Source organism: Vombatus ursinus, unplaced genomic scaffold (genome assembly GCF_900497805.2).
Source record: "Vombatus ursinus unplaced genomic scaffold, bare-nosed wombat genome assembly UNPS02014867.1, whole genome shotgun sequence".
Taxonomy (NCBI): domain Eukaryota; kingdom Metazoa; phylum Chordata; class Mammalia; order Diprotodontia; family Vombatidae; genus Vombatus; species Vombatus ursinus.
This window is the reverse complement of record NW_020954645.1, coordinates 3432286-3455220: the sequence shown is the minus strand read 5'-3', so window position 1 is coordinate 3455220 and position 22935 is coordinate 3432286. Positions and strand designations below refer to the sequence as shown.

At 43.8% G+C, this 22935-nt stretch overlaps 1 protein-coding gene across 6 annotated transcripts in view; it reads right to left on the bottom strand.

Annotated features, from left to right (window-relative positions):
• DHX30 (DExH-box helicase 30) overlaps positions 1 to 22346 on the bottom strand; it is a 32166-nt gene extending 9820 nt beyond the window's left edge. The window contains exons 1-7 of one of the 6 annotated variants that reach the window (XM_027842172.1): positions 22250 to 22346; positions 19358 to 19452; positions 16691 to 16745; positions 12313 to 12408; positions 3010 to 3140; positions 1893 to 2003; positions 514 to 815 (exon numbers count right to left, since the gene is read on the bottom strand). In XM_027842172.1, the coding sequence (XP_027697973.1) occupies positions 514 to 815; positions 1893 to 2003; positions 3010 to 3140; positions 12313 to 12408; positions 16691 to 16718 (668 nt within the window). In that variant the 5' untranslated portion in view covers positions 16719 to 16745; positions 19358 to 19452; positions 22250 to 22346. Of the gene's footprint in view, positions 1 to 513; positions 816 to 1892; positions 2004 to 3009; positions 3141 to 5651; positions 5908 to 12312; positions 12409 to 12967; positions 13058 to 16690; positions 16746 to 19357; positions 19539 to 21499; positions 21602 to 22249 lie in introns of those variants that run through there. The other 5 variants (XM_027842170.1, XM_027842168.1, XM_027842171.1 and 2 more) reach the window with 5 other exon arrangements.
• Positions 22347 to 22935: the final 589 nt, after the last annotated feature.

Below are 22935 nucleotides of genomic sequence, written 5' to 3'. Positions count from 1 at the left end.
CCAAGGAAAATGACGGTACTTTCCAGAAGGATAAGGACTCTAAAATACTGTTTGAAAGCATTTTAGGAAATGAACACGCTGCAACACCATGGATTTTCTCCTTTCATGCCTTGTATAATGGCCACCAAAGTCTAGAAACAGGACAGAGTTCTGCAGCAGGGGCATCTCTGGATCCAAGTAGGTTGGGCCGCTATCATCCCTAGTTTGTCAAGAGGGAGTCTCTATTGCGATTATTTAGCAAAAACCCAGTCACATAATTCAAGACCTAGCCACCTGTTTCCCCTAAGACAAAAAATAACACTAACAAGTAATTAAGGTACAATCCAGGCAATGAGGAGACATCAGTCAAAGCTACATCTAGCAGGTATCCTATCAGTTTCACAGGAAGTCCCCTGGAAGCAGGGAATGAGTATAAATCAAACACACCTGTGGAGAACCCTGCTTAAAACACCCTCATCCTGCCCTCAAGTACTGATGATCAGTTCTCCATGTACTTCCCCATTAGGACTCTACCTTGTGTCCCTGAGTGGAGTGTGAGATTCCTGTTGGGCCATAGACAGGAAGTCAGTAACATCAATCGTTCCTTCCTCCAGCTCTTCTTCTTCTTCATCCTCTTCCTCTCGGCCCATAGATCGGGATAGACTGCTGGGCCCCATCGGCCGGATGCTCTCAGGGTTCAGCTGCCTCCAGGAGTTAGGTGGCATAGTAGGCTCCGGTCGCCACCAGCTGTCAGCTGGAGAGCCAAATCTGTCAGCCAGCACTCGGTATTTAGCTGCATCAAAGAGTTCATTTCGAGGTCCCAGAAGACCCCAGCCCTGTAAGGAGGAAAGCACCCAGGTAGGGCCATCTTCTATAAGATCCAGGTTCTTCTAGGAGAGGGAACTGGGACTTTCCCCTACTGCACTGTACCCCAGCCTGAGCTCAGCTATAGGCCACAATGCCTCCAAGGTATAGTGGAAAAAAGTGCTGACTCTGAATCAAAAAAACTTGGGTTTGAATCCCTTCTCTGGTGCTTACTATTTGTGTGATACTGGGCATGTCACTTAATCTTACTGGGTCTCAGTTTCCACGTCATTCCAAATGAGAGGTTTGAAATCACTTGGTCTACTTCTCCATCTGCAGCTCTGCTTGGTTTCAACTCATGGAAACAGATTTCCCTCCCAGAACAGAGTGACCACCAAAAATCACCATGCTGTTTATGTCAACCTAGAATATACTCAACAACTTCTCAACTCTCAACCTCCTCTTCCCTCTGATTGGAGGGCTGAAGGGTGCAATGCTCAAATCCACCCAAAGTGTTGCTTTACAGCTCAATTTACTATCTACAGCTCTACTTGTTCTCAACTTCGCAGAACGAGATGACCCACACTAGGGACCTCTTGGGGTCCCTTTACCCTTTTCCAGCTTCCTTTTGTGTATGGTCTTCCCTTATTTGACTGTAATCTCCTTGAGGGCAAGGAGGGATTGTCTTTCTTTTTCTTATTTGTATCACAACCAGCAGAGTGCTTGGCACTTAGTAGATACTTAATAAATGTTTACTGAATTGAATTGGACTTCCATCACTAAATCCATCACCCACAATAATCGACAAAAGACGATGAACATAGTAGCCACTGGATTTCTTGAGCAAAAGAAAGGCATTAACCTCTGATGTGGATAGGGTTTGAGAATACTAGATGATTAAAGCTCAACTTCTCATTATAACCAATGATACTTACTGAATGCCATAAGGGTACCTCACAGAGCATGAGTTCCTCAAAGAGAGTTAGACATGCACCAGGAAAAGTACTAAAATCGCTCAAAGGAAACACTAAGCCCAACAGGAAAAGCAAGTAAGTGAGGACCATCACTGAAAGAGGAATTTCTGGCAACACCAAAGAAGAAATCATCACCTTAAAGAGCTGGCATGCAGCAGCTGCAGCCTGCCTCTCAGCATCAATTTTCTTACTCCCATAACCTTCCACCTCGACGCTCTTCGGCCACTTTATGTGCAGTGTGACTTTCTGTGAAGAGAGCAAAAAGGTTTGGGATCCTGGCCTCTTTCTGTTCTTTTTTTTCAGCTCTTAGTCATCTTTTAAGATCTGTGAGAATTACTACACAGTCAACTTATACATGTTGGCTGGAATTTCAGTCACCTCCAATAAGGTAGAAACAACCACTTCAGGGTACTGAGCCTTTCATTTTGAGTAATGTGACAATGATGCATGATAATGGACTAGAAGTTGGGAAGGCCTAAGGCAAACTGTAAGGAACAGTTACTCTAGCTTCCCCTTTACAAGTTAAGATGTGGTTCTTTTTCTAAATGGGACTAAGACTTCCATGAATTGGTATTGACACAGACTGATTCTAATTCTAGGCCCATAAATGAACCTTTTTCCTGTCAGTTTCTTATCTACAAAATGAGAAAAACTTAACCTAAGCATTTCCACAACTGCCATAAGGATCAAATAAAACAGTGTACATCAAAGTGCTTAGACAAAGATAAAACACTGCACAAATGTAAGGCATGTTTATTAAAGTAGTTTGGGACCTAAAGGAAAGTTAGCCTAGAAGAACCAGATTTTTTTTGCTGTTGGAGGGAGGGTACTGGAAAAAATGGGAGGAATGTATGTGAATATGTGAAATACTCCTTCCATATAACACTAATGATTTTTCTGCATCTAGAGGTAAAGACATTTAGAAAGGTAGGAAAGCATGACAAGATTTAACAATCTTGGGTAATGACTTGATCCTAGTTCTAACACAAAGTTCTAAGTCTTCTCAGTATTTCTCTTCTCCCTCCTACTCACTCCAATGTAGCCTGCTTCACTCAAGACACTTTTGTCCAAATGTTGCAGGATGAATTAGAAGGGGTCTTTGGAAAAACAAAATTTACCAGGTTTCCACATTTTCTAGTCTAACTTCTTCATTCATTTTTTTTCATTCTACAATCAATTACTTCCCTATATTCCCTCAATTCTCAACCAACGGATGAATTCTCTGCTAGCTGAAAGCATTGAAATCAGTTACCTTTTTCTTTGGCCCATTTGTGTGGACATAGACCAGTTTGTCTTTTGCATGAGAAATGCCAAGGGCTCTTCCGATCACACTGTTGAGAAGGTTTTTGGGTTGTGGGAATTCTTTCAACAAATCCCTAGAAGCTAAGAAAACACAAAACATAAAACATTATACGTGTTTTTAGCAACCCCCATGGCTTACTGTGGGCAGGTAGTCCTTTGCTAGACTCTAGTGCCAAAGCAAATACAAGGAATGCTGGGGTTAGTACCCTGTATTGAATTAAATAGATATAGATAACTTGAACCCTTAAAAAAAAAAAAGACACGTTCTTGGCATTAAAGGGGAGTTCAACCCTCCACTCTATGTAACTAAGCTCCTAAGGAAGGGTTACCTAACTCCTGTCTCACATGGAATCAGTACCTCCTAAAATAGGAAATGCTCTGCTTCTAAACTCTATAGAGAGGAGTGGACCAGGGTTCTTATGAGTGAAACTGAGCTTATGAAGTTTCCTGTTAACAATCAAAATAAATTGTGAGAGGGGAAGAAAAGGCACTCAGAAAGAGAGAGAGAGAGAGAGAGAGAGAAAACAATGGCAATGCACAGGTCCCTTAGCTGAGATTCTCTAAGCATAGGTTATAGAACCCCACATGGAGCTTTTCTGCATTGACAGAAACCAACAGAGAGAGAAGAGACAGATTTACTCAAGGTCACACAACTAAGCAGTACAGTGCTAGATCCTTTGGAACACAACTTTAGAGCCAGGAGAGACCTCAGAGGTCATCTAATCTAACCACCTGAGACTCAGAGAAGAACTGACTTGTCCAAGGTCACTAAAGGCAGGATCTGAATCCAGGTCCTTTAATTCTAAAGCCAGCACTCTTTCCACTACACCATGCTGCCTTTATGAATGCCAGATTTTAGCTCTCAACTTTAATCCCAAAATTGAGAACTAGAAGGGATCTTACACACTATCTAATCCAACTCTCACAGATGAGAAAATGGAGGCCCTGAGATTAAATTACTTGCCCAAGATCACATGGTTAATTAATGAAAGAACAAGGAGAACCCAAGATTTCTGTCTTTTAGTCCATTTCTTTTTCCATTATCCTATGCTGCATATCCCACCAAAATGAGAACTAACTCTCTGGAAGTAGACAGCCAGAGGCTAGCTAAATAACTTTACTGTTGACAGATGGACAACGGGCCCTAGAGAGGAAGGAACTGGCATGATGTCTCAAGTACCACAAGAATAACCTTATTCCTTTGATGTTCATCCTTAGGTTAGATTTAGAGCAGAAAAGAGCCGTGGGGGAGGTGTTCATGTAGAGTCAATATGAGTCAGATGTACAGTGTGATTAAACCAGAAGAAGTTCCTGGCTGACAGCAGGTAATAAAGACAGGGCAGACTCAACAAACTTCTATGGTATCATTCTGGCTAGGGACGGCATCAGTGACCAAGTGAGCTGACTGGAAAAGTTTCCTTAGCTTTTAAGACTAATGTCTCTTAGACATGTACTGTAACTGTAAAACTGTAAACCAGATCTCAAGGAGACCTTGGTGTGAGGGCGTTAGATTATTCAAAAGTATTTACTGAGTACTTACTGTGTTCACTGTGTTAGGAACTAAGGGAAATGCAAAATTTAAGGTTCCCACCCTCTGGGAGTAACAGCACAGAAGCCCACAACTACTTAACTGTATAGTCAGTACAGCTGGCAACAGAGTGAGATGCCTGGTTCTCTCTGCTCTGATCTGAGAACAGAAATATACTATATACTCTGTGACTAAAAGCAGCATTAGCCTTGGGAAATTACTGCACTCTGCTGATGACCAGGATTCCACCCTTTGCCCTCTCATCCACCCTAGCCATCCAACTCCTTAGTTTTATGCCACACACACCTAAGAGCGGCATGGGGTGTAGTCTATATTGCCCCTGCCCCTTCCTAACCTCTAAAGCCTCCTTATCCTTAGCTAGCCCGACAATAACTCAGAAGAACTCTGCAAGCACTCCAGGACCTCTCCACCGCCCCTGCCCGGGGCTCTACTTTCCGTCCTCAGTTTGGGCGCCTAATCCACACTGAAGTACCAGCTAGCCCGGAGGCAGACTTTGGGAAGTGGTTTCTTCCTGAAGCCTCCAGCAAAGGGCACCCGGGGGACGTTCTTTTACAGCAATGACCAGGCGCCCCACCTCGGCTGGACCAGCTCCACAGCCTGGGTCCAGACGGCTCTCCTTCAGCCCTTACTCCACATTCCCATTACAACCCACTCCCCTCTCAGACTCCTCAGGACACCTGGACTGTCATTCGGCCGCCCCTTCCTCACTTCCCTTACTGTTCCAATACCCGACCTCCGCCCCTACCCCTCACCCCTTGTTCCTCATTTCTTTGAAAGCATAACCTAACCTCTCCCGGCAAACAGAAGGCGCTTACTACATGCTGGTGGATCGGTTCGCGGGACCCTTTTCTCCCCGGCCCTGCTCAGGCCGACCTGCTCCAGCCCCGCCGGGGGAGCCCCTGTCGCCGTTAGGCTGCCAGTCTCCTCCCGCCTCTCCTTACCGGTTGCTGCCCACCCCGCCCCGCCCCGCCCCGTCCCGGCCTCCGGCCTCGTCGCTCCCAGCGTTCGGGGCCCAGGCCATCGGCCCCACTCCTCCTCCTCACCATTCACCATGTTCCCGTTCCCGGCCCCGGGCCGGGGCCTGCTGGGGGCCGGGGGCGGCTGCTGTTCGGCCGCCGCCGCCTCGATCTCGTCGAGTTCCTTGGCGCTGTCGGAGCAGGCGCGGGGGCAGCCTGACGAGAGGCCTCGCGACTGTCCCTGATGCCGGGGTGGGGGCTGCGGCAGCGGCTGCAGCCGCTGAGACACCCCAGTCACCAGAACCATGAGCCGCTTGGCTACCGCCATTTCTGTCCCACCCACCCCTGCGCGAGCGCCCGCGCCGCCGCGCCGCCGCCTGTAGCGCACGCGCACGCGCACGGCCAGGACACTGAGCAGAAGCGAGTGGGCGGCGAGAGCGAGCGCGAGGCCCAGCAGCCCGGGAGGCCCCGGGGCAGTCGCTGGAAGCATCAACCGGGAGCACGCAGAGCTGGGCGCACGGCTCTGTCCCCGCAGAACCTGGTGTGGGAGGGGCCGGATCTCCAGTCGCCAGGGGGCAGTTAAGGACAGGGTCATTAGTGCTTAGAGTCCAGATCTCTGGCGGCGTCAGGGAGGGCTAGGTGCCCAACTCAGAAAGAGAACCGGGCCCAGAAGGAGAGGCAACAGTAAACGCCCTCCACGTGCCCCTCCCCCCGCGCGGGCAGGGGGGCGGCAGGGTCACAATGCCATCATCATTAGGGGCCTGGGGAAGGCGTCTCTCCCAGCCGACCAAGGGAACTGCGTGACAAGCACCTAGGAAGCATCCTGAACTGATCTGATGCAGGTGTAGGGGGACTGGCCAATTCCAGAGCCAGGATTACACAGAGGGGATCAGGGGCCCATCAACTCCCCTCTCCCCTCAACACACACCTGAACAGATTGAGGAGGGGGATGATATTTACCGTGTTAGAAAAGCCAGCGGATCCCTGCCTCCTAGAGTTCTGTCTACACTATAGGGGCACTACCCCATGACTTTTTCTGTGGACTTAGGGTAAGTATAGAAAAGAATAAGGTTTTAGGACACAGTGCTAAAACTCTGGGTGAAGCCCCCACCTCCCAGTCCCTTCCTTCTTCCATCCCCCCAAAAGGGCAAAGTTAGGGTAGCCTACCTTTGCCCCTGGCACCTTTCCAAAAAGTCAAACTACACAAGGGCAGTATAAACAATTCAGGCGCTCAAGTTGTTGGGTCCCGTCTCCTCTGAAGGCTTAACAAGCAGGATGAGTGTGGAATCAGATGAGACAGGCAAAGGTTTTTTTGGCATTGAAGAACTGGTCTGAAAAGCTAGCTGGCAGCTGTTCTGGAGACAGACCCTGAGAACGGTGTCACCATTACCCTGCTACTTCTTCACTCAAGTTGTCTTCACCAGAATGGTGGGATGGGGAAAGAGGACTCTGGGGCAAGGAACAGCCCTCCATCACTCATTTTCTCTAAGAGATGACACCCCAACCTGTGCCAGTGAGAAGCCCCAGTCATTATCACTGGAGAGGCAAGGCTTGGGAATCTCTCTATAGGGCTTTGAACTTGGAGAATTGGTACAAGGATTCCCTAGGGGTCCCAGGGCATTTTTTGTCATCTGGTCTGCTGGGAAGCACGATGAAAGCATACTCCATGCACAACTAGCTTAAGATTCTAGTTTAAGATGTCCTCCAAAGATCAAAGATTTGGGTCTTCTGGTGGTGATTGTGGTGGCAACATCAACTGATGTGAACCTTTGGGAATTTAAAAGTTTCAAATCCAAAGTTGGCAGAATTTTCCATACAAATCTCCACTGAAGGCAGTTAGTGGAGATTTCGGATTTGGTTTACACAGCATGACACCATGTACCTATCCATAGACAATAAGTATTAGGCAATATGAACTGTCAGTTCCTTTGAATTGTCAGGGAGAGAAAAGTGCTTTACTGAACTTTTTATTGTATTTATTTCACTTTGGTTATAGGCCTAGCTTTGCCACCAACTAACTTTACAACTTGGGGAAGCTTTTTTTCCCCCCTTTTTGGTAAGGCAATCAGGATTAAGTGACTTGCCCAGGGTCACACAGCTAATAAATGTCAAGTGTCTGAGGCCACATTTGAACTCAGGTATTCCTCACTCCAGGGCCAATGCTCTATCCACTGCACCACCTAGCTGCCCCTTGGGGGTAGCTCTCAACCTATTTTCCTCATTGGTAAAATGAAGTTCTTCTAAGACAAGGGTTCTTAACCGTTTTTATGTCATTGACCCCTTCTGCAGTCTGCTAAAAACTATGGAGTCCTCAGAATGTCTGATTTTCTTTGAATTGAAAGAAATGCTAAATTTCCATCAGAAGTCAGTGAAAATAAAAATTGCAATTTTTTTCCCATCCAAGTTCACAGAATCCCTGACATCTCTCTGGTGAAAGCAATGGATCCCTTCTCAAAATAATATTTTTTATATTTAAAATTTTTAGAAATGCTAAATTTCAGTTAGTTCATGAAAATAAAGATGTAATTTTTCCCCCATCTAAGATCACAAATTCCATGAAAGCTTTCAAGACTCCTTAGAGGTCCATGAACCTCTGATTTAGAAGATCTTTTAGGGCTGGAAAGGAAGTTTATGACTGCCACTGGTATGGAAAGGCAGTAAAGAAATTGAACTCAGAGAGATGGAATGCTAAATGACCCAAAGCTCCAGGGATCCCAAACCAAAGCCTCTCCTAGCAGGAAGCTATTCCAGGATATCTTATTCACCTCAAGCCTAGGGTTGCTCCCCTAATGTTCCTGAGGAGTATGGGCCCTTCTGTTTACAAGAAGTGAAAATTCTGGAAGAATGGCAGATTCATGGGCAAGAGTTCTTGGTGTCCATTTCTAGATTGAGAATAACATCAGTGGTTGAATCTGAATAATAGGTAAGCCCAGTGTTGCTAGACAGTCCTAAGGTCCTTTTGTTGAAGCTGAAATAAGTAATATGAAAGAACCCAACTTTGGAGGAACAAGTTGAAAGGCCTGATGGAGTTTGTATGGCTTGGGAGGAAGCCTGTGTAGGTCCAGGCTCTTTAGCTGATTAGGGAGCTTCTGATCATATCTAAAGGGCCACAAAATTTCCATAGGAAAAGAAAAGTCCAAGTGACAAGCTGCTTAAGTCAGGAATCGGAAAGAATAATATGTAATTCTAAGGGCTGGATGTAAGGATTACTTTGTTGACAACCAGGGAGGGAGGGAATGAGCATTTATATAGCACTGATTATGTGCTAGGCACTGTTCTAAGTGCTTTTACAAATATCTCATTTGATACAGAATGAATCAGAATACAGTTGGACAGAAGAAGACTCAGTTTAGGTTTGGTCATGTGGCAGAGGAAATTAAAGGTCTTTACTGCCCAGCAATAAGTCATTATTAATTTTTTCTTTACACTACTTAGTACACATCCTAACCTATTAGTGACATGTTGTCCATATTACTAATTTTTGTTGTTCAGTTGTTTTTCAGTCTTCTCCAACTCTGTGACCTCATTTGGGATTTTCTTTGTAAAGATACTACAGAATAGTTTGTTGTTTCCTTCTCTAGCTCATTTTACAGATGAAGAAATGGAGGCAAACAGGGTTAAGTGACTTGCTCAGGGTGGTCCAGCTAGTAAGTGGCTGAAGCCAGAGTTGAACTCAGGAAGAGAAGTCTTTCTGACTTTAGGCCCAGAACTCTATCCACTGCACCACCTAGCTGCCATATTGCCATATCATTAATATGAAAAGGTAAATTTGATGCCCCCCCCCCCCCTTGGCAAAAAAAAAAAAAAAAAAGGTTGATCATATGACCATAAGATCTTTTTCCTTCCTTCCTTTCCTTTGTGTTTGGTTTTGTTTTTTTTTTGGTGAGGCAATTGGGATTAAGTGACTTGCCCAGGGTCACACAGCTAGTAAGTGTCAAGTATCTGAGGCCAGTGTTCTATCCACTGAGCCACTTAGCTGCCCCCTATGACCCCAGGGCCTTGGTCAGAATCCTTGAGGGCAGGAGCTGGCTTGCCTTCTGTTTGCATTTATATCTCTATAGTACTTAAATAGTACTTAGCACAGTGCCTGGCACATACTAAGTAAGTACTTAATAGATAGATGCTTGCTGACTGAATGAGAATAAATGTTGAGCTTGCTACCTGAATATCTAAAATTGACCTATTATTTGTTTTAAATAAGACTTCCCATTTCTGGGCTGTTGTGGACATTTGGGTTATGTGAGATAAACCAATAGCTCTATCCCTTCAAAATACCAAATTCTGAAAGAAGGTAATACCTGGATCCTTCTACAATTGATATTAGTCAGACCACATCTGAAGGACTGTGTTCAGTTTTAGACACAACATTCTCTGAATAAATGGGCACGTGTTGAGGAAGATGACTCAAAACCATGTTGGATGAGGAAAGGTTAAATAAACTAGGGATGTTTAGCCCAGAGAAGCCAAGACTGAGGGAAGATGTCTTTACTATCTACAAATACATTAAGGGTTGTCACAGAGAACCATGATTAGATCTGCCCTGTGTAGCTCCAAAAGAAAGCACTAGGATCGATGGATGAAAATTAGAGGAGGGCATATTTTAGCTCAATATAAAGTAGAACCTACTTACAACAAATCTTCCAAAAATGGGAGAACTTGCCTCACAAAGCAGTGAGTTCCCCAATATTAGAAGTGTTTAAGCAGAGGATGCCTAATCACCTGCCACAAATGTTGTAGAAGGGACTCCTAAATAAGATGGGAGGTTGGAATTAATCACCATTAACGACTCTTCTAAATTTTAGATTCCCCTGGAGGTCCATTTTAATCTTTCATCATTTTTTTGTGCTCTTACAGTAAGAGCATTTAGTGGGTATTGGTGACTAAAACAGTAGGTTCAGATATGACTTATTTCACTTATGTTTCTTCCTCAGGCAATTTTCTAACATTTAGTGGTTGAAATGAAGGGAGTTTCCACACCAACAGAACCACAGATGCTTGCTGTGTTGACCTATGTTTTTTCCTCAGAAGAAAATATGGAGCAATTGTCTAAATTTCCAGCAACAAAGTTGAAAGTCCTATCTTTTAATATCTTAACTACTAGTGAAGTAAGGTGTGACCTTGGCCAGTGACTTCCCTTCTCTAGGCATGGATTTCCTTATTTGAATACCAGAGATTGCTTCCCCTGGTGGATACAGAGAACAGCAAAATCTGTGGGAAACACATTCTTGCAAAAATAAAGTGCTAATGAAATTCAAAACAATCATGCTGCTGTTAAGGATTTAAATCTGCTGCTTCTGTGACATAGAAACAGAAATAGTTAGCTTTTCTAGCTAAGAGAAAGGAAAAAAAGGGGTGGCAAAGAAGCACACATCCATGGATGCTTTCTGAAGGCACGACTGGGAGGTCAGCAAGCGTGGCCCTCGGAACTGTCAATCCACAGAACAAAGGAGCTCAGGGGGAGGCAGCTCCAGGCTTCTCTAAAGGCCACTGGCCGGCAATAGGCAAAATCAACTACATAAGGAGCACACGTAGTGGCCTTCCTCACTGAATGTGCTTAAGGAGGCATTTCCTGACCACGGGTCACCTGGTTAATCCCCACAGTAACTGTTTTCCATCTAAGCCAAAGAGCATCTGTTGCTCTGAGAGCCACTCACCTGTCATGTTGGAAATGTTAATATTCAGCCTTTTTGAGTTACAGGGCATTTTAAGAAAGAAAAAAAAGAGCAATCAACTTTTGGGGGGGTAATGGGAGGGGGGGATGTCATTTCTTTAAAACACTCACAACTCAGTCAGATGAACTGCATCTCCCTCTTGGTGCCAAGCCCACATTTGGAAGGGGCTTTGCAGAATGGAGACTATAGGATAAATTTAATAACATTAACTATTGAAAATGGAGTATTTGCTTACTCCCAAGCATGTTTCATGGTATTCATAGCCTACAAAGCACTTTACAAACATTTACTAAAGCTGATACCACCCACTACACAAAGACATAGTAAATAGGAATAGATAATCTCAAAGTTGGATGGGACCCATCACTAAGCCATTCAGGAAGAAGCTTGGTTGGAAATGGTAATTTGAAAGGCAGAAAGGGACAGGAGGCACCACTAACTTTTATCAGTTTTAAAAGGCATGAAGGAGGAACGGGGTAGCATAGTGGGAGTAGGCAGTGGGGGAGGGCAGAAGCCTTTGGTTTTAGTTCCAGATTTGCTCGTCACTGAGACCTAAGGCAAGCTATTCTATTTGTCTGGGGCTTCTTGAAATACCCTCCACAAACAAAAGGGGAACAAAATTCATTGTCAGGAAAGTGCTTTGAGGTGACTCAATAAGAAATAGGAGCAAGACTCCATTACTAATGATCACAATGCATCTTTTAAGCCTTCCAGGAACAAAATACAGGCGACTTGGCTGAGTTAATACCCTTTGTACCCATTCCTGTTGTGTGCTTACTGCTCTCTTCTCAGTGCTATATATACCATGCATAAATGGAGAGGGGTCCTAGGGTATATCCCAAATGCCCAGAGCCATACTGAATTTCCCTCTATCCCGGCCACACAGGGGGTGCCAAAAGAGACAAGTGAAGTCTAAATCACATGGGCAGATATGAACTGGATCGTTTTGGACTCAGGCTGTTTTCCTTATGTTCCTTCCTATAAACTCCTACAACCTTGGCAAAAAAGTTCACTCTGCCTACCTGCACCATGGACCCTAGACCAAGCAGGTGTTGGAGACCAGGCTCCTCTCTTACCCCGAGAGATGGTCCCTCCAGGGGCTGGATTGACACACATCGGTGGAAGGCGGGGTGGGGGGAGCTTGCACTGACGCTGCCTGTGCTGGGTCCGATCTGGGGAGAAAGAGAGGATGTCAGGGTGACATTGGTCTCATCAGTTCCAGTCACTTGGGAAGTTTCATATACTCCAGAAGATACTACCCACTATAGGACTAAATCTGAAGCATCTACCCAGGGATATACACCTTTTCAAATGTGACTTCTGTACATAAGGGGTATGTAGAGGGGTGAGAATGGGGAACAAATCGCTGCAGAAATAAGGAAATTGTTTTATCTGGAGGCTCAACTCTGTGGTATCTGAAAGGCAGCATGAGGGAATGGGAAGAACACTGTACTAGGAGTCCATGAAGTTGTAGTTCCACCCCTAAGGAATTGTGTGACCTTGGACAACTTAAAAGAGACCTAGTTCTCTCATTTGTAAAATGGAGATATTTTACTCTCCCTATTTGCCTCACAGTGTTGTTGTGAGAATCAAATGAGATAATGGATATCAAGGTACTTTGAAAAAAGTATAAAGGACTTTCAAAGGTAAGGAATTATTTTTCTTAATAAAACCATGATGACATTCCTTATGTGTGCTTTGAGTTCCCAAAGTAACCACCTTTGCTCTTACCCTTCAAACTTCCTTCTTTCCCTCATGAGCCACGCTGAAGAAGCCTTAACAGGAAAAGATGCTGGCCACTGACAATTTTTAGCAATATTTTCATTCTTTCTTCCAAAACAGGTGCTAAGTAATGAATGGTCAGAATGGTATACACCTGAGAAAGATCATCTAGATGAAGAAACTTACAGAAATAAAGGACCAGGGGAAGTAAAGCCAGCCCTACTACTGATGAATTGTGGTCACAAACAATGCAACCTTTCTATTGTCACCTGTCTACATGTCAAAGGAGGACCATTCCCACCAACTGTCACTGGGATTCTGAGAAACACAATCTGCTTATCTATGTACAAATATGTGTGGAGAGATAGAGTAAGCTCTATCATTGACAATTGTGCACATCAGCTTGGATAAGCACTTTTAGCACTTAGGGAATAAGGTATATAAGTTAAAAATAGTACTTGTCCCCAGGACTGAGAATTCACCTGATCCATATACTTCAGGGACTATATGCCTTCCTATTACACATTGAGCATTTTTCAATGTCATACAAATGCTTCCACTAAAAGTCATCATCAGGGCTTGGCTCGGAGCCTGGGTTTTTGAAGGCTATGCCAACAGAGCTCAAGTTCTGACACGTTCTACCCAACTGGAAAGTTTTGAGTATGGGCCTGATATCTAAGGACCAGTTTACTTAAGTCAAGAGAGATTTATCAACAGAGGTTTGGTCACCAAATGTTAAAGTTTTTCAGTCACAGAAAATCACAGAAACTGTCAACTCAGTTATACAATGGGCTTCTTAATCTTTTTTTGGTCAGGAATTTCTTTGGCAATTTGGTGAAAGCCTATGGACCTCTTCTTTAAATAATGTTTTAAAATGCATAAAACACAGGATTACAAAGGAAACCAATTATCTTAAAATACAATTGTCAAAATACTGAAGCAAAAAAACAAGTTTGTGGACCCCAGAGTGAGAACTGCTGGTGTAAAGGGAGCAAGCAAAGCAATAAAATCACGTGTCGTTGAAATATTAAGCTAATGAGAAAAGACCCTTCTCGTTTTTCGCTCACTGACCCTGATGTGCTTCCCAGAACATTAAAGTACTAGAAAACCAGGTATTTGTATCCATGTTGATAAAAAGCAGGAACTGCCTACTTGTCAAGAATTTGATGGTCATACTTCGAAGTTGACTACAGCTGTATGGGTACTAACTCTTTGACACAATAGGTCCCAGCATGCAACCAGAAGTGATCTCTCCCTTCTCTGAACTCTGATAGCCCTTATTATCTGTATCACTCATACAGTAGTTCTCATATATTGGGCTGTAATTATTTGTATATATCCCTTACCCAATTAGATTGTAAATGTCTGCAGGGGAGCTGCTTCTATTTTCCGTAGCACCTAGTACAAGGCTTTACTTACACAGTAAACAATCAAAAAATATTTGTTGAATGAATTAACAAACTAATGCTTCACTCAGAATAAAAAAGCAGACTGCATGCTGGGACCAAGCAAACCAATACTGGTTTGTATGTTTTTCAATAAAGTTTTATTGAATTTTAAAATGCAAAAACCATTTTTAGCCAAGAGTCCCTTGATTTGCCACGTAGACTAATCAATAAATCAACAAATATTTATTTAATACCTACTTTAAATTCTCAAAGTCTTCCTCCTAAACCTCATCTTGACATGGAAGTAACCCTGGGTTCCTGAAGATTATACTAGTGGAGCACAAATTCTGATAATTCTTACCAAACTGGAAAGGTTTCATGTACGGGCATGGTGACCGACATTGCGACTGTCGTCTGCTGACTAGCCTAGATAAGTATGAAAAGGTTCATCACCAAAAGTTTGAGTACCAGGTGATGAGCTTTCTGGTCATAGCAGCTTTTTAAGGGGTTGCAATCTGGGGTGAATAGCCACAACTTTGGAATGACAGATTTTTCAAAGTATTAAGGTGACAGGTGTTATGACAAGGGATACAAAGAACAACATAGTCCTAGCCCTTAAAGGGCTTACAATCTAATTCATGCAAGATATGAGGCAAAAAGCTAAACAATTCACAAAAGAAATTAAAAATTAGCACAGTAATAGAAGTAACAAATCATTACACGATTTATTGCCAAATAAATGGCACAAATTCTATAGGAATGGGGCAGCTGGTGGTGCAGTGGATAGAGCACCAGCCCTGGATTCAGGAGGACTCAAGTTCAAATCCAGCCTCAGACATATAACCCTTACTAGCTGTGTGACCCTGGGCAAGTCACTTAACCCCACTGCCTAGACCAAATAAATAAATAAATAAATAAATAAATAAATTCTGTAGGATTTCTGAGGAAGGAGAGATCATAGCAGCTGAGAAAACTCCACAGAGAAGTACTTTATTCTGAGTCCTGAAGAACAACATTAGGGAGAGTATTCCAGGGGACAATGGGTAACCCAGGGTGGCTAAAGAGTTTTTAAAAAAGTCTCTTTACCTACCAGCCATCAGCAATGCAGCTAGAAATTAAAGAATTACATGTTTTACTAATGACTTTTCGGCCTAAAGTTAAGTAAACAAGATTTAGATGTGGTTAAATCAAGGTATAACATCAGACAGTATTGAATACATGTCAATAGAACCCAACTGCTAAGCTGAATTTAAATAATGCTACTTGTTTAGAAAGCTTGAAAATTTAGCAGATTGCTCACATATGTAGGGAAATAGTAAATCCTCGGAGAGTCTCTCCCAGAGCACCTTTTGAGATATGCAGTGAGTCATGTGATAATGACTCAACTGTGTTGTCCATTATAATTCACGGAAAAAAATGTGTTTCTTTGGGAAGAGAAAAAAAGTCACCCAATTTCCTCAAGTAACTGAAGAGAGTCAATGATTGTTTTGTGGACACAAAGCAATCTAATGCTGAAACTTGAATTTAAAGTCAGATTACTGTTGGCCACAATAACCTTACATTTGATTTTCTCCAACCTAGGTGAAGAACTACCTAATAAAAGCAGGAGAGTGAATAATTTCCTGAGGAGATGACAGCAAGAGGTAAAAGCTGCAGAAGCAAAGGACACTAGGAAAAGATGTTTTGAATTTTTACACAAGTGATAACTAACCGAACCAATCATTTTTCTTGCTCCCACACAACTATCAGCAAAGTTCTCTAGTTACTCCAAGGGTATATAACCTGATGTGGGTTGTAGAAAGGACCGTACACCTTTCCTTTGTAAGGGGCATCTTGCAGGCTGGGTAATGTGTTTCTCAGATACACGCACATCAATGACTGGCATCTCAAGGCTATTAGAATGAGGATCAGCACTCTGCACTCAGCATAGGTTTCAGTGATTAAAGGCCTTAAAAAGGGCAACTGGGCAATGCCAGTAAAACATTGAAAAGCAATTCTGGTATTCACTAGGGAGGCAGCATCGACTTAGGTAAAAAGAATAATGGACCAAGGACCATAAAACTAGTTTGTGGTCCTGCCTAAGTCTGACTTAATGTATGACCTTCCCAACTTCTAAGTTGCAGGCTCCTTATATTTGAAATGGAGATAAAAATCTGTCTTACCTATCTCATTAAGGTTGCTGGAAGAATCAAATGAGATAAAGGATAGGAAAGTACTTTGTAAAGTACAAAGTACTCTAGAAACGTAAGGTATTATTAACGATTCAATGAATCTCAGTGAAGAGTAAAATGTTTTAAAAGTCATTTTGATTTTCCTCTTACCCTGACATATACATGGTTCTTACCTTTTCTAAATGAGTCCAGACTAAACATCTCTGTCAAAGTGAAAAAGCTGGTATCCTGAGAAGGAAGACAGAAAGACAGGTCAATATTCTTGGCCTAGTAAAGCCACATAAAGCAGAAAACTTTGTTCAAATAGAAGACAAAGGAAAGTCTTCATTAATAAGCTCAAATAATTTTCACTTATGTTAAATGGACCCTACTACGTTATAAGGTGATTTTCTCCAGTTTTGATCAGTTTTCTTCTGTTCGAAAGCCACAGAATGACTATTAAATAAATACAATACTCCAGCAATAAATATATTTCAGTGAAGGAGACTGTCTTTTAAAGGTTAAAATAACAATTCATATTTTTATACCATTTCATGACTTACAAAGCATTTTCCTTACAAAAATCCTGACTTACATAGCGCAAGCACTATTACCCCTTTTACAGATTAAAAAACTGAGTCTGAAAAAGCATAGTGTTTTCAGAATGCTCTCAGATTATCCTGAGAAGGCACCTCCAAACTGTTGTTGGGAATAGGACTAAGACTTTATAAACTAACTGGGTTAGTGAACTTTTTCTATGGGTAGGTAAGTTTCCAGGAACTGATTTGCCTTTAAGACCTTTCTTAAATGGGGACAGATTCCAGTAATTCCTGGTAAAACACATTTTTCAAAAATGAGCCCTTTAATCACAATAGATTAAATCAAAACAAAAATTCAAATCCAACAAACATTTATTAAGCATCTATTGAGCTAGGTTCTGGGAATACAAACACAAATGCAAACACCACTACCTTCAAGGAGCAAACATTTCATCTGGATCCACTGTGATCCCAAACAAAGCACAGAGCCACTAAATAGAAAAATAAGTTTGTTTCTTATATTTTTAAAGCAATTAAGAATTTGTGGCAGATCATTGGCTTATCTGGCCCTAAACAATTTCTTATGTCACTGGAACCCAGTGCACCCTTCCCAGTAGACCTCTGGGTATTCCCATTTAGCTCAGCCATTGGTCATTAGAGCCAGTGAGAGCAGGCCTGGTGTTGTTAGAAACTGCCATACCAGGATGCCTTGTACTTCTCCTTGTTTCAGATGCTTTTTACAAAGGGGTGAGGGGTAGGGGGGAATGGCTAACAGGTGATGTCAAATTAAAACTCAACTGCTCATCTCCTGCTGGTTTTTCCTTTACGTCATAAATCCAGAAATTCTCCTTATGTTTGCCCCTGAGCATTCCAAACCTAGGAACAATTTTAGAAACTAGAAAAATAAACCTCCCAGTGATATAACATTTTTACACTTTAAACAACCACAATAAAAAACCAAATGCCACAAAATCCACATTTTACAGATATTTTATTCCAGTGTAATTTAGCATGACTGGGACTCTGATAGGAATTTACACCTGAACATTACCTGCTGTTCTTATCTGTTCTTAGGTCACATTTTCATATGTGTTGCATGGATAAGAATTTCAAGTTTGTAACAAATCTGTCCTGATAATGTCTTCCCTCACAGGGACAGTATTAATGTGAGTATTAGCATGTGGTAAGAGAAAAAATCTACTTCCTTAAGCATTTTGTTTGTACCTGTCCTTTAAAAACTTAACACAATTCTGCCCAACTATCCTCCAATCAGATAATACTTCTTGAGGACAGAGAGTTATATTAGTTCATCTTTGAGTTCTACTGACACACTCAGAGTATACACTTCATAAGCATTTGCTGAATTCTTGTCAAATGGAAATACAGATACAATGATTTGTTTTAGAAAATACAATTCTATGCCTATACAGAGCAGCTACTGATTAGCCCACAAACCTCTTTTATATTGGGACATATCTCTTCTATGTTAACATAGCACTTTTGATTTAAATTTAACTATAACACATTTAAGGAAGTCAGAGCATGATCATAAAATCTAAAGCATCTAAAAGGATCAATCAACCAACAAGTGTTTATTAATTACCTACTATGTGCCAAGAATTTTATGTGAGTTCATTACTACAGAACAGTTACTTTAAAATCCATTCCATCCAAATTCATTTTACTCTATATGATCTGGGAACAAATTCACTAAATAAATGATCTTGTACTCAATTAACAAATTTATCATTGTTTCTTATATAGCCTTTTACAGCACAAAAAAACACAACCTTTTTTTTTTTTTTTTTGGCAAAAGGCCATTAGGGCTATAGGCTTCAGTAGTGCTTCTAAATGTACACTAGAATTTTTGTTTTTAATTAAAAAGTACCAACTTCCTCATTCTATACTAACTAGGTCTCATTTTCCAATCTGTTTTTAGAGCTGATATCCTGGGAGGTTCTACATAGCTTAAGTTTAGTCATTCCACAGGGTACACAAGAAAGAAAAAAAACCTAGAGAAAGTTGTTTTACTTATTATGTAATGCATAAATAGCTGTATATTAATATATAAATAGTTTGGTTTAGAACCTATTGTGTCTCTTTAACCATTTATGGAAAAGTGAAATTCTATTATGCCAATATTCCCTGCAAATGAACCATCACTCATCTCTAGCCAGATTCATTTTAAAATGTCTCTATTTTGTGACCACTTAAAAAAGCATACATCCCCTTTAAATTAGTTATAAATAGATTTTATATCTGTCTAGTACTTTGCAATATCACTAGGCTATAAATTCAGCATGTTTCATTAAACTGACTTACCTTACAAGATCAGTGAAAGTCTCAGATTTCTACAGCTTTTGAATGGGAAGTAAATTCTCTCTGTCCTATTCTTCATCACCAGGCTGGGCCTCCTCCTGGGAAGTACAATGCTGGGTCACTAAAACAGCAGCCCACACACAGAGTGTAAGTTGTTCCTGTCATTGAAACTCATTTACCAACTCTAAGAACAAAGACAAGTTCAGTTAGTGGATTAACAACTCACGAGACTGTAAAGGTAAACATAGAAGCTCAGGCTAATTTAAGGGACTAGCACACCCTACTCTCCTCCCAAACTTTGGATCTTCTTATTCCAATCATTATAGCAGCCATGAGGAAAGATCATGTCAATCAGATAAGGTTTTTTATACCCTAAAATAATTTCCCCCAGAGGCATTCTGCTACAGTAGCACCTTATCCTTAGGCAAAATGTTTTGAACCATGATTTCATAAAAATTACAATGTGGACTCTACTGACCTAGTTAGAGATTATATAAAGCCACCATCCCAGTCCAGACAGGCATTTTCTAGGGAGTAGGGGGAGGGAAGGAAAGATAGTGTTGCAGTCTAAACATTTTTTTTCTTTTAGATAGGTCTTTAAAAAAATAAAGTGAACAATTTCAGAAGGGTTGCTTAAACTTTCCCTGCATAGAGTCATTCACTCCAAAGCCTGGGAATAGGACAAAACTGAAATAACACAATGAGACTAGTATGAGTTTTAGAAGGTAGAGAGAGAACCAGTAGAGATAACATCCTTGCAGAGTATATAGCTACTGATTAGAATAGCTACTTGGGGGACAAACAGTTCTGGCAAGTCATTCATCTAACAAAGAAAAAGAACCTACCATTAAAGCTTTAAGTACCAAACAATTCACCCTGACAACAGCCTTCTTTTCCTGGCATTTCAGATCCTTTAGGAACTAATTCTTAGTAATCCTCTAAGATTATTTTAAAACTGCAAGGTATCTTCTAAGAAACTAGTGGAGAAACCTCGATGTAGTGTTCCATCTCATACTAGCTATTTTTCCCTAGCTACCAAGAGATTTTGGACAATTTGCTATCTCCTTCTCGGCTGCCACCAAGGTCTTAAAAAAGAACAAGTCCCAGTGGAATGAAAGGGGGTGTGGTGTCAAAGGATGATGGATCCTGCAGGCCTTTCCTAATAAATTCGATCAGGGGAAAAATGCTATGTCCCAAGAAGAAACACATTGACACCATGAGCAACCTGGAAATTTAGACTGTCTGGTAAAGCAGACCTAAGGGGTTCATTGCAAACAAAGGACTTTGCATGCTCTGGGTCACCCCTAGCCAAATGGTTAAAATAGCCTGGGGCCAACAAAGGCTCCTTTATGCACCAGGCCTACAACCCCCTCCCCCCACACACTCCCCCTCAGGGGAGAGTATCCGCGGCCAAACAAAGAACCCTGCATGCACCGGGCTCCCCCAGGGAAGTAGCCGATGCAGCTGGTGGCAGATCCAGGGGCTGGCCTGTACACGCTGGGCTTCCCCTTAAAGAAGTGGTCCAGGCACATCATGGCAAACAAAGGTTCCAGGATGCACCGGGCCTTCTCCACTCGTGCAGCCGAGGTGCTCGCAGGGGGCAGACCCGGTTTCCCAGGCCACGGACCTGGCTAGGGCTTTCTCACAGGGGCCGGCGCCCCCCACCCCCGCACCCCCCTCCGGGAAGGGGCCGTAGGTGCTGCTTCCTCCAGCTCCAGGGGTGCACCGGGGCCTTCCTGAGGTTGCTTCTTGTTCCTCTCAGGAGATCGGCGGACGCCTGGGCCAGGAAGGATGGGGCTGCAGGCCTCCCCGAGCTGCCCTCTGAGCATCAAGGGCTTCCCCCACCCCCGGAGGTCCCGGGATGCGGGGCCCTGCCCAGCCCGACCTCGGCTTCCCTCCGGGTGCCTCCCCCGGGGCTCCATGGCAACGGGCGGGTCGGACTCCCGCCTCTTAACTGTCCCCATCCCAGGCTGGATCCCCTTGGTGGGGCCCAGGATGCCCGGCCTGGTCCCTGGGGCCTCCCCGCCTCCCGCTCTTTTCAGGAACAGGAGAAGAGCCCCAGGGAGCTTCCCCTACCCCGATGCCCTCCCCCGACCCCTCGCCGCGGAGACACGCCACGGGGGGAGAATAAAAAGCACAATTCACCTGTTGTTACAGATGTGAAACAAACCTCGGTGTAACGCGCATGAGCCGCTTCCACCCAAGTAGGACTACAATTCCCACAAGCGGCAGCGCTGCCTCTTCCGGGTCACGTGGCGGAAGCAATCCGCTTTCCCCTCTGACCCGCCCCTTTCTTTTTTCTTTCTCCTCCTTCCTCCCCCTTCCACGCTTCTTCTTCCCCGCCCCCCAACCCCCTCTACCCGGGGCCAGTCTAGCTGGTTAGTTCCCGGGGGGCCACGAGCCCTGGGCTCCCAGCCAGCACCTCCAAACGGCCACTGAGGCTCGCGGGCGCCACTAGACCAACCCGTGGGGAGGAGGCCGGTCCCGGGGCCCAATGAAAAAGGGGTCCAAGTCGGGCTGGGGGCGGGACATCCTGTGTGTCACTCCGGTCCCTTAGAGGCGAGGGGGGGCTGGCGCCGGCGCGAGGAGCCCGGGCCGCCGAGGGGAGTGGGCCAGGCGACGGGCAACAGGTAACGGGGTCCTGAGGCGATGACTGGATCTGCCCCCCCTTTGCATCTTCACCGCGCCCCGCTTCCCCTCCCAGCAGCCCCAAGCAGCGGGGGCCGGGGACCCTTTCTCTACGGGTTGCCCCTCCCCACTTCCTTTAGCGGCCCCTCCCCCCCACCCTGCGCGAGACTTGGCCCCACCCTCTCAGGGGTAACCTCCAATCCCCCGGCCCCCCCCCAACATCACCAGCCGACCCAGCAGCACCCTAGTCTAGCCTCCATTTCTCACCTAATTCCCCTTCTCTGTCCCCGGGGTCCTCATCTTCCGACTGTTAATGATGTGGTACCTGCCCCAGCCCGAGGACCCTTCTCATCCAGGGTCCTCTCCAGGCCCTGCTTCCGACTCCTCCCCACCCGCTGGGATTTTCCAGCCCACTCCCATCCCTTTCCACCCCCACCCCGCCCTTTTTAGCCACTGACTATGATGGGAACTCGGGAGAGCCTAAGCCCTTTCTCAGTCCACTTGGTCCACCCACCCCCAATCCTACAATGAATTATCCTTAATATTCTCCTTCCAGGGTTTTGGTTGTTTGGTTCCCCCTCCCCCCCGCCCCTTTCCTGTTTTCTCCCTGGATTTCTGGGAGCTCAGAGGTGTTGCTTTTGACAATTCTGGTGACTCCTATATTCCTACCTTGAGCATGTGAGTAGGGACATGCGTCAGCTTTACATCACATAGTCTTAGGCCATAATACCCCATAGGAAATGTCAGTATCCGGAATTTCATGGCTCTAGTTTCAGGTTTCATTGGAATTCTATCGAAAAATTGATAGTAGTAGCTTCGAATCCAAGTTAAGGGTCCAGGGAAGGAAAGATACTGACGTATCCTTTAAGATGTGTCTCTTCTTGGATATGGGAAGTATGAAGTTATTGCTACACCATTCTAAATAGATGAGCAATATAAGTGCATTTCCTTCT